The sequence below is a fragment of the Pteropus medius genome, unplaced genomic scaffold (genome assembly GCF_902729225.1).
Source record: "Pteropus medius unplaced genomic scaffold, Ma_sr-lr_union100, whole genome shotgun sequence".
NCBI classification, from domain to species: domain Eukaryota; kingdom Metazoa; phylum Chordata; class Mammalia; order Chiroptera; family Pteropodidae; genus Pteropus; species Pteropus medius.
In genome coordinates this window covers 1,550,951-1,563,418 of record NW_024350397.1, presented here as the reverse complement: position 1 = coordinate 1,563,418, position 12,468 = coordinate 1,550,951, and the positions used below count along the sequence as shown (strand labels likewise).

General features: G+C 36.9%; 1 protein-coding gene across 1 annotated transcript in view; it reads right to left on the bottom strand.

The window, feature by feature from the left end:
- LOC120584076 (lysozyme-like protein 1) overlaps nucleotides 1-9,997 on the bottom strand; it is a 10,916-nt gene extending 919 nt beyond the window's left edge. The window contains exons 1-3 of the mRNA XM_039839661.1: nucleotides 9,859-9,997; nucleotides 9,223-9,381; nucleotides 160-238 (exon numbers count right to left, since the gene is read on the bottom strand). Of these exons, the coding sequence (XP_039695595.1) occupies nucleotides 160-238; nucleotides 9,223-9,381; nucleotides 9,859-9,997 (377 nt within the window). The remainder of the gene's footprint in view (nucleotides 1-159; nucleotides 239-9,222; nucleotides 9,382-9,858) is intronic.
- Nucleotides 9,998-12,468: the final 2,471 nt, after the last annotated feature.

Sequence of the window (12,468 nt, the reverse complement as noted above, 5' to 3'; positions counted from 1 at the left end):
CACACACACTAATTGAGAAGGTTATAGACAAGTCACATTAACACCACTGTGGGACCACACTACACAGATGAGTTTGTCAACATCCACTGCAGCCATGACAAATGGACAGACCGTAGGTTTGTCTACATCAGCCTAAGTCTTCCAAAAGAAGCATCTTACCAGTAGTTCATCCCTTCTGTCTCTTTAACAATTTTCTTGGCACAGATAATTGCATCTGTGAGGTCGTCAGTGAGCAAGGCTGTAAGAGAGGAGGTATGGGGTTAGCTGAGACTTTGTTATTTGAGGTTTTCTCACTGCTCTTTTGGAATAGGAGGATGGGAAGAACTAAAAAGCCATATTCTTATTTCTTTGTTGCATTTCTTCGCAAATCAAAGAATTCCTTTTGTTTCCAGATCATCCTCATTTTGGATTTCTTGAAGTTTCAGAGGAATAGATCAGTTCTGAAGGGTTTCTGGAAATGCATTTAGAGAAGACACAATAGCAGACAGTTTTTTATATACTAAAGAAATATACAAGTAAAACAGGATGGTACAATGTTTTCTCTCCTTGGGTTAATTTGACATATAAGATATCTTTAATGGTAAGTATTAAACTTTATCTATTGTAACTTTACAGTTTGTACATTAAAAACTTTTTATCCCAGGTGTTTTTCATGTGCAGAAAATTTTAAGTTTTGTATTAAATACATCCAACTTTGCCTTTGTTATTTTTCTATGATTTTCAGACTTAACAAATCTTTCCATTGAAAATATATTCATTGACATAGGCATTCTTTCCTGCTTGCCCAGAAGTGGCTTCAAAATTCTTCTCGACACAAACATGACAGAAAAAAGGCAAATAAAAGTCTAACATCACTTCAGTTATAGATTGGGTTCTTCAGAGTGGATGCTGAGTTGAGTTTGAGGTATTTAGTGGGGATTCACACCTGTGAAAGCAACGGGGCAGAAACATTGAGCAGATAGAGATGTCCAGCTTTGATGCAGGCCCCTCAAAGCCTCAGCCAATCCAGCCAAGAATGCAGGAATGAATATTACTTGTCAGAGTTGCCCACATCAGGCCTAAATGGCCAAGCCTTTATACTTCTGCCTCTCTCAGTCGCTGGGTGTTGGCTGTCCCAGGAGGCACAGCCTTAGGGGAAGCAGCTATCTGTAGCTAAGGCAGTCCTTAAGGAAGTGCCAGGTGGATTGTCTGCAAATCACACAAATGCAGCTGAGGCGGACCTCTTCTCTTCAGGAGAAATATGGGTGGTATCTCCATGCCCACCACGACCACCAATTAAAGACATAAAAACCCACACCATTTGATATCATTTCTATTTATCAAGTAAACAAAGATTTTTTAAGAATGGGGTAGTGCTCAAGGCTAAGCTGCAATGAGATAGGTACTCTTGTGTACTTGCTGGTGGGAATGTAATGGGTTCGTAGTTTGTCGTAGCTTTATTTACAAGAGAAAATTTATTTCCAAGTGGAAAGAAAAATCTAATTTCCTTATAATTATTGATGTTCACATTAATAGTAATTCCTCTATATAATGAAACAATGAGCCATTTAGATCATGTTTACATATTATTTAATAATATTGAAAAATGCTCCCAATATGAAATTATCAATATTATAAAAATTTCTGTCTAAAGCTATACTATCTAATATGGTAGCCATTATATACATGTGACTATTTAAATCCAAAGTAATTAATACAATTAGAACTTCAGTTCCTCGGTTGCTTTTACTACATTTCGGATTTTATAGCATTTTTACTGTGGCTAGTGGTTCTCGGAAAGCACAGATAACATTTCCATCATCTCAGAAAATTCTATAGGACCATGTTGGTATAGAGAAAAAGAAATCATAAATTCATCAGTATTTTAAGAAAGATTAACTCTTAATCATGTGATTACCAGTGCTTTCGAATCATTATTCTATATTTTCTAAGTCTTTTATTAGCAGAAAAAAAATCATCAAAGAGAATAATATTAGTCTAAAATGTTCCATTTTAATGGAGCATTATAGTACCAAATTATTTTGCAATCTCAATTGAAAATAAAATTTTTCCTTGAGTATGCCAGTTTCGTTGCTAATTATATTGCTTTCTCAGATAGGCGTAACTAAAAGTAAAAGATAGTGATAGATTTCTTTTAAGCAAATTCATTCTAAATGTGATTTATTTTTTATTTAAAACAAAAATCTTTTAACCAGGAGATAATTAACAAAAGATATGCTCTATAAATGATAACAAATTAAGACAATATATACAGATTCACTAGCATTTAATATCCAGTGGAAAATTAAGCTTTGTAAGGTTATAAAAGTTTTTGCCTTGTTTCTAGAGACATAGTATTTAGAGTAATAATAGCTTTTACTAATAGCTAACCTTTATAGAAAACTTACTCAATGCCAGGCACACATTAAGTCTCCTTATGCATCATCTCTTAGTCCTCATGATAACCATAGAAATGGGCATCATTATTATCCCTACAAACGGAGGTCCAGACACCCAGTAAATGAGTCTACACTCAAACCTGGGGCCTAAAATCTATTAGCCTCAGTTACTTCCTTCCAACAGAGCCACTTAAGCAAAGATTCCCGCTTATGGACCACTATATGCTAATGAAGCCGATAATAAAAATATAAACGCTTTATTAATTTTTCAAGTAATTATTTATTTATTAGGCGATTATCAAACTTAAGTGCTTGGTATCTGATACATGTTCAAATTACTTAGAAACACTTTCTTTTGTGTGCATACGTGCTTGCTAAGTGCTGAGATACTGTGGTTTGTGTTGGGAAGCGCTTGGGGCCTATTTCCTAAAAGTGGGTTTGGGGGTGTCTCAAGGGGTGGGAAGGACCCGGATTACACATAGTGGGGAGGAAGCAGAAAGTTTATCTGTTATGCCAGGATGAAAGCTCACTCCATAGGCTCTGAAGGCCCGGATCGTGGAGATCGGGTAAGGCGTTTGTCAGCCTTCCATTTTGTTCTAGCATTTTGTTTCATAAGTGTTAGTTGCTTCAAAAGTGTTGGTTGGACATGACTTGGAATTTGCTTGGGGTAATATGTTAAGGGAGGTGGGGGATGGGAAGTAAAGGACCCGACACCGTGCTGAAATGGGAAACCGCCACAGGGGGGCAGCAGAGGGGCAAGAATGAGTTAAGATGGCACGTATTTAAAAGGATACGTGCCAAGAATTGCTCCTGCTCGATTTACTTTAAGTAGAAAATTTTGTCCAGTCAAACTTTAATAAAGTAAGGGTTATGTTAAACAGCAAAGCATTATTCAATTGAATAGTTTATTCTCCCACATCCAACGACGGAAAACAGCAACAATCTACACTAAAAGAACTACGTATTTTCAGTTTTTGGTTCTGCTTCAAGTCTCTCTGTGTCTCTGCAGCATCCTACTGCATCCCATGTAAAACATCACTATCACGCCCGCAATTTATCTGTTTCCCCTCTCCGAAGTGACAAAGGCCAACTCAGATACCAGACTGGTGAGAAATAGAGATTACTATAAATTGACTAGACTAGATACGAGAGCAAAATCAACTCCTTTTTCTTAAACATCTCTTGTTTTAAGGTGGTCTATGATACTGGAAGAAAATAGAGATTGCTATTATGTTATATCTATGTGTATGTACATACATACATATGTTTATATTTATATATATATATATTATATATATATATATATGTATATAAAAAATATTGTGTCCAAATAGTTTGGATAAGGCAGGCAGGAATTTTAGGAATACAATTTGGTACGGGAGTGAGGAGATTCTATAGCTTCAAAGATGGACATGAGGTACGTGTATACTGTACATATATGAAATGTCATGTATCTTGTAAACATACCTTAATGCTAAATTATTTTCAGGTTCCCATGACGAATGTCCCTACTATAATCCATGGGGCAGAATGACATTGTCCGTAATTAAAGACTCTTCGGCCTGAAGCGAGGGAGACCAGTCACAGGAGTGATTACGATATAAAATCAACATCCTGTTTTCTATTTTAAAGCTGTCCCTAAAAATCCCATGCTCTTTATGATAAGAAAACAGATATGAATGTTCTTTCACTTCTCAGCATGAACTGTCCAACAGTTTAATTTCTAGATTCCAAGATTGTCTTGCAGATATAAGTTTGCCCCAGACTTCTTTAATTGGAACTAAATTGAACAATATTAAATTACTATTATATTAAACTGTATTCAAAGTCAAGCATGGCCAGGGTGAAGTAACAGATTTCCTTTCCCACTGTAAACAACTAGAAAACTAGATAAAATATATGGGAACATTATTTTTAGACATTACGCAACAGGAGATGCAGGATTCATGATTCTTGAGAGATAGAAACCACATGAAGCGAGGTCACAATACCTTGTGACCAGAGGTATTTTCCAGATCAGGGAGGTAGGATCCAGACAGGAGATAGCAATCTAAATGGAGGAGAGAGATCAGAAGCTAGATTTGTGGAGGAGGGTACCTGAGAGGTAGGAGGTACCCTCAAGGAGAGCACCAAAAATCTGCATAAGAATTCCACTGAAGAAGGTATTGAGAAGTACAAATTGCCAGTTATAAATATAGTCACAAAGATGTAAAGTATAGCACAAGGAATATTGTCAGTGACATTGTAATAACAATGTATGGTGTCAGATGGGTACACGACTTACAGGGGGATCACTTTGTAAGTTATTTAAATGTCTAATTACTATGTTGTACCCCTGAAACTAATATAGTATTGTATTTGAAAAAAAATTGTAATTGAAAAAAAATTTCACTGAGCCTTTGGCTGAAGGCTAAACCGGGCATGCAAAAGAGAAAACTGAGTCAGAGAACAATTACCAGGGACTTGAACAATTACAGAGCTCCTGTGGGGCTGGAAGACATTTAATTTTTGACTAGCCAGAGGAGAGAGACCTTGCTGAACCCCTGAGACAGTCAGATACACTAAAAGAGCCATGCCTTGGTAATGAGACTAAACTAGTTCTACTACAAAGATCACTCTAGAATTTCCCTAATCAGAATTAACTGCTTACCACGATGAAACTCAACATTCCCTAAAGGAAGACAACATAATCCAGACACTCAATAATGTAACATACATTATATCTAGTAGCTAATAAAAAGTTATTACATGTGCAAAGAGACATGAAAATGTGACCCATGACCAAAGAGAAAGATCAATCAATGACCAAGAGAAAGATCAATCGAGAGAGAGATCAACCCAGAAATGACAAGACATTTTAAGCAGTACTTTTAAATAAGCTGATTTATATCAAGAACTTAAAGAAAATCATGAGTAAAATGGGAGAAATGAACGATGTAAAACTATTACCCAGTATTGAAAAAAATATATAATATCTGAAATGAAACATTCAATTGATGAATTTAATTGATTAGACACTTCAGATAAGAGATCAGAGAACTTGAGGATATAGCAGTGAAAACTACTGAAAATAAAACACAAAAAGGGAAAAAGTCTGAAAAAAGTGAAGAGCCTCAGGGACCTATGCAACAACATCAAGTAGTCTAAGACATGTCTCATTAGTGTCCTAGGAGAAAGGATGAAAATTATAAACTCAGGGATCCATAATGTTAGTATCAAGTAAGATAAACATAAGAAAATACACATTACGATCAAATTGCTGAAAAATTGGTGATAAAAAGGAAATCTTAAAAACAGCCAGAGAAAAAAGGACACATTGCATACAGTGAACACAGATAAGAAAATCACTGATTTCTCATAATAAACAAGTCAAGGAGAAAACAATGGAATATCTTTAACAAATTGAGAGGAAAACATTTGTCAGCCTAGAAGTTATACGGAGAGACTATAGTCCTCAAAAAAGAAAATGAAACATAGACATTTTGAGATAAAAAAAAAAATCGTAAGAGAATGCCTATCAGTAGACTCCACTTGAAAAAAACATTGAAGGATGTTCTTCGGGCTGAAGGAAAATGCTATCACTTAACTGCCTGCCTAAATGAATCCACCAGAGGAATGAAGAATGCTGAAAATGGTAAATATATGGTAAATATAAAGATCCCCTTCCTCATTTAAATTTTTAAGAGATAATTGTTTAAGGCAAATATAATAAAAACGCATTTGAGGTGTATAATAGGTTGAAGTAAAATACATGACAACATATTACGAAAGATAAGATGAGTAAATAGAAGCATACTGTTATAAAATTTATATATGTGAAGTGGTAGAATATTATTTGAAGGTGGAATGTAATAAGATAATGATACATGTTAGAACAGAATTATAGCTAATAAGCCAATGGAGGAAATAAAAGAGAATACTGAAAAATATCCAATTTATTCAAAAGAAGACAGAGAAAATGAACCAAGAATAGTTGGCACAAATAGAGAACAAATCACAACATGGTGGATTTTAATTACATTAAATATAAAGGGTCTAAACCAAGGTTCGGCAAACTATGGCCTGCAGGCCTACCCTCTATTTTTATAAATAAAGTTTTATTGGAACATAGCCATGCCTATTCATTTACATATTGTCCATGACTGGTTTTGTCCTACATGGAAAGTTGAATAGTTATAATAGAAACAGCATATGGCCCAAAAAGCCTAAAATATTTGCTATCAGGCCCTTTGAGACAATGTTTGCTGACCCCCTGGTCTAAATATTCCTATTGAAAAGCAGAGATTATTGGGCTGGATATAAAGTAATACCTAACAACATGCTGTCTATAAGAAGCTCACTGTAGATATAAAGATATAGATAGATTATAAGTAAAAGAATGGGAAAAATGTATCAGGTAAAGAAAGTTGAATGATTATATTACTATCAGAAAAAGTCAATTTATGGACTTTTTAAATATTTCCTAAAGAAATATTACCAGAGTTAAACAGGGACAGTGACTCTAATGATAAAAAGGTTAATTCATGAAGAAGATATGACAGTCCTCAATGTGTGTGCACTTGGCAAGGCTGTTTTTTTTTCTGGGCCCTCTAGGGGAAGATTCAATTTTTTGCTTATTTGGATTTTGGCAGAATTCAGTTCCTTGAGGTTGTAGGACTGAGGTCCCTGCTTCCTTTGTGGGTGTCATCTGAGGTTATTCCCAGCTTCTATAGACGCTCCCCTCCCCCCACCAAATCCTGTGACTTGTGGCCTCTTCTCTCATCTTCAAAAGTTAGCAATGGTGGGTTGAGTACCTTAGATTTTGAATTTTTCTTCCTCCTTATGCTATCACAACTGGAAAAAAATTCTCCAGTTTTAAGGACTCATGTAATTAGTTTGGGTTCACCCAGATAACGCAGAATAATCTTCCCCCTCTCAAGGTCAGTACCCTTCGTCACATTTGCAAAGTCCCTTTGACCTTATAAAGTAACATATTCACAGGTCTTGGGGATTAGGGAATGAATGGATATTCTGGTGTGGGGGGCGTTATGAGACCTACCATGGGAAGTAATGCACATGCCCAATCGCCATGTTTAACTGGAAGACTCCATTGGCGAACTCTTAAGGAATGCTACTGAGACTGATCAGGATGAGTAGGGTTTAAAAGTCATGTCTGCAGGAAGGTGAAGATAATGAAAATTTAGCCCAGAAGATAAGAAATATAAGATGAGAAATATTCACTAATCGTTGTCAAATGTTTAATAAGTTTAATCATAGGAAAAACTATGATTAATGGAAGAAAGCTATAAGAAGGTAAATTTTGGTCCAACAAAAGAGTATTCTAAATTAAGGGCTGACCAATTACTAGGTGATCTACCTCTGGAGGTAGTGAGCATTCTGAATTAATGTACGGCTAGGAACAATTTACTAGATAAATTAACATGTTATTCAATAATTCATACATTCAAAAACAGCTACTAATCATCTTGTATGAATCAAAGAGAAATTTAAAGTTCATTTCCTGCTCCTAAGGAATTTGTCATAGGATATTTTATGACTCTTTGATTTCATCCTTGCTCCTTACTCCCTCCGTTCATTTATTTCATCAGTATTTATTGAGCTCCAACAATGGCCAGGCATCATTCTAGGCAATGAGGATACATTAATTAACAAATCAGATAAAACTTCTGCTCTCATAAAGCTCACATTCTAGAGGGGAGGCAAACGAGACACTCATTATTTACCTAGCTCTGCCCTTTTGCTGTTGAATACCTCTTGCATCAGTCCCTTCTCCACACCACCAGCCATAACTGTCAGATCTTGTCATTTCTCACCTCAACAATTGCAGTGGCATTTAATGGTCCCTTCTTTAATTTCTCTTATACTGTGCTTGCAGATTAATCTTTCTAAAACAGCGATTAATCAACTAATCGCTGTTGATTTCCTATTTCAGGTGGAAATCAGTACATACTTTTTAGTCTTGCTTCCAGGATCCTTCGTGATCAGAAAGTAATCAGCCTTTCCAATCACATGTCCTATTTTCTGTCTTTATGTACCCTTTGTTCCAGATAAATTTCTCACATTTCCCTGTCCATGCCCCACACATCCCTACATGTACCTCTTTGCTTTTGTTGTTTCCCTGGTCTAGAATGACTCCTCTTCAGCTCTGAATATCCAAATCTTAACTATCTTCCAAGTCTTAGATCAAATATATCACTGTGCCTACAAAACTTCCCATGATTTTCTTAATTATACCTTTTCCCTCTGAAGTCCACAACATTCAACCCAAATCTGTGTACAGACATTTGTTTAACTTCATATAACACGTATTCTCTTCCCTAATGCCAGAATTCATGTCTGTTGTATTTTGCTATCCTCAGTTCTGTGCACACCTATATTTTCTTAAATGATTGAAGTAGAAGATTTGGCAGTGAATTCTAGCTTTATTTCTATTGTTTAAAAAATGCTACATAAAGTGTATTTATTTGTCTCATTCTGTATGAAGAAACATAAATTGCATCTTTTGATTGAATTGCTTATGGAAATTAGTGGGCAAACAGATATCTCCTTCTTATTAAAGATATTTAATATCTCTATGCATGAAAGGGTAGTAAAGTCACTTGCCCATCCTCTTGTTTTCATGGTGGGCTTCATAAAAACCATCTTAGAAAGAATAAGTCATCTTTGAGCAAGTAGGCCACAGGATCCAGAGTACTACCTTTGGGAACTGTGGAATAATTTACTAGCCTGATATAGACCTACTTGCTTATTTGAACTCTAAATTTTAGTTAAAGCAGAAAAAAGGTGGATATCCCATTATTGGAATTCTTGCCTTTGTCCACAAGGATGAAAATTGAAATCGTACCTGAGCAGGCAACATGACAGTGGTTCTTCTCTTGTAGCTTTGCATTTCTGCACCACGTATAACTGTTTATTTGAAAAATGCCGTAGTCAATGCTCCCATCCTTCAGGACAGTCTCAGCTGTGGTGTTGTAATGGCTCTCATAGTACGCCATGCAGATCCCTAGATGGGGAAAAGTCAGAAATAGAAATGCATTTTTTTCCTCCAACCTATTCTTAGGGGTGAGTTCCCTTATATGTGCTACAATAATGCTGTGCTCCTAATAAACCTCGGAGCAGGTCCAGGCAGGTAGCTCACTCATGGGGCACATGACAGGCAGGGTTGGCATACCTGAGCTTCACATCTAGTCAGTGGCCGAGCCGGGACTAGACTAAAAGTCAGGTTCATCCTCCACAATGCCAGCAAGGGTGGCATTGTTTTCTTGCTCCCTGGCTGGTGTCATTAGTACAAGACACCAGGAGTGGGAACAGGAGGGGCAGGGAAGGAGCTGAGAAGCCCCAGAGAGCAGTAAGCAGTTCAGGAGAATATTTGAACACCTAGCAATCATTCCTGGTGAGATAGAACGTGGAAAAGTTGGGAAGAAGAGTGAATGTGGGGGAGACATCCAAGGTAGAAAGAACAAGATGGGAGAAATCTCACAGTTTCCAAGGCTGAAGCCCCTGTAGTTGTCCAGGCCAGCCCTCGAAAATATTTTTGCCAGTTTACAGCGAGTGTAGACTTTGGGCTCAGTGACTGTGGCCAGGCAGCCCATCAGGGCCAAGATGCTGGCAGCCTTCATCCCCGAGCCTGTTGGAGACAGAACCTGTCAAAGATTGAAAGACCAGGTCAGACAGCCTTGCTTCATCCTGAGTTTAAGTCTGTCGCCAATAATCTGCCAGCCACGATTGTGAGCAGCCTTACCTCGATGGTTCCTATCGCTTTTAATCATTCAGAATCAGCATCAAAGAAAATCGAAATACAGTAGCCTTACCTCAATGGTTCCTATCACTTTTAATCATTCAGAATCAGCATCAAAGAAAATCGAAATACAGAGAGGATACAGCACAGGGAAAGAGTGAGTGGAGGCTCTTTCCTTAACGCTTTCTACACCGTTACTCCCAAGTAAACGCTTATGTTCTTAGGATCAGGAAAGAACCATCCACCTAAAACACACAGAGGACAATATATTTCTAGGATTCCCATTAACTTTGTGAATAGAAAGGAAAGAATACAAAGAGTCAGGTATTCCCTACATATGCAGAAACAGACACCTGATTCCAGCCAGAGATGAAATATACATGAGTCTGCATGGACAACTTCAAGATTTATTGTTTGAGGCTTTAGGGAAAGGAGAGGAATTAGCATCTTATCTTTCTTCTATTTATTTTCTTGACACTTTTCCAAATGTGGGCTCATCACTTCAAAAATATCAGTCTTATATCACAAATGCGATGTTTTTCTGGGATCCTCCACCACTGTTCCACGGGGCCTCCTAAAAGTCTGGTGTCAACTTATGAGCAGGAAGGGGATGAATGACAATGGGTCACAAGAGGAGGAATGTGTTGGGTGGTGGAGCCCCCACTGAATTATTTAAAATGGGAGTAGGATCAAGAGCTTCACCCCTTACTAGATACTAGCTTTCCACGAACACTTCCTTTCTTGAAGTGATGTGTCTTCCCCAAATATAACGACCTTGCTGAGATGGAGGTGGAGTAAAATTTCTGATAACTGCTTATGATACCAAACCTCATATTCATCCGTATTTTCATCCAGTATCATTTTCTGCATCTGCCTAGAAATTTCTAAAATTATTAATTTCTCTTCATGGAGAAACAGAGGCAAAGCTAAACACAGAGCTGAGTGTTCAGCAAGGCCAGGAGGAGAGTTATTACAGAGACTTTAAAGTAACTAAGCAGTAAGGTAACTAACTACCTGTCATCTGGGGTATGTAGAATGCACACTGGCTAATAGCAAACCAGGTATCAGCAAACCAGGACTGCTTTGGTAAGTTTTACTGGAACATAACTATACCCATTCAGTAATGTGTTGTGTATGGCTGCTTTCTGTCTACAATGGCAGAACTGAGTGGTTTTATTAGAGATCCTAGAGACCCCCCAAACCTAAAATAAAAATCTGACTCTTTACAGAAAAAGTCCCTGGCGTATAGCATGGAGCTATGCCCCAGCATTGAGCCAAGCTCTGAGAGGGAGACAGATGAGGTTTAAGATGCAAAGCTTACAGATTAAGTTGGTTTCCATTCCTTGCCTTAGAATCTTACTGGTCTTTAACAAATAAAATCAAACAAAACAGAAAGCCACAGCAATGATAGCCTCAAGCATAATGTTCTAAATCCTTTAAGGCAGAGGTTGGTATTTCTGGTCCTTCCAGACAGGTGACTTCATCAGAGTAATTTAAGTCTTATTAAAAAGGTGGATTCCTGGTGTCTACCTGCCCCAGAGGCATTGCTCAAGTAATTCTGTGGAAGAAACACTGTTCTACTTACTCAGTCAGTGATTGGCAGTTCACATGAACTTCCTGCCTCCCATGAAGACATTTCTGATTCTTTCCAGGCACAAGTGACCTCGTCTTCAACCAGGAGCCTTTCTTTAGAACCCTAAAGAAAGAAGAGTTCTTGACTCTTTTGTCTCCAACTGCCTAGAGATTCTAGAATTCTACTTCTTGGTACTGAGAGGATAATTACATTCTGGCCCTTCTTACCTGTCTTTTTGTCTTTTTTTCTCCTCAGTAGCCCTCCTCTACTCAGCTCAGCCAGGTGAGAGCTCTCCTCTCAAGTAACGGTCTCCAAACTTGATCACAAAGCCCACCAATAAAGTTGCGCATTTTTCTCCACTAGGTATATATTAAATTATAAATCACACATATTATGCACTAACATATTACATAAATTATAAACATATACCAAACTAAAATTTTTAAGAGGATGCAACAGAGGTAAAATTAACATTTAAAAATTTTATTAGCAGGACAAAATGTCTTGCTGTAATTAAATTATTCATAATAAAATTTTAGTGAGATTAGCGTTTGGAAAATTTCAATACTTTTGAAAAATTTGGTTAAATACTTTGTAGATCGATAATTAAAAAGCTAGTTTCAAGGGCCATTTATTTTATGCTCATATCTAAAGACACTTGAAATTCTCATTGTGATATGTAGATCTAAATAGAAGTTTATCGTTGGTTGTACTAGTAATTATAATATTCTTAAATTCTATCTGCCCATTATGCAAAGTTTTTATTAAAATTTACCTAA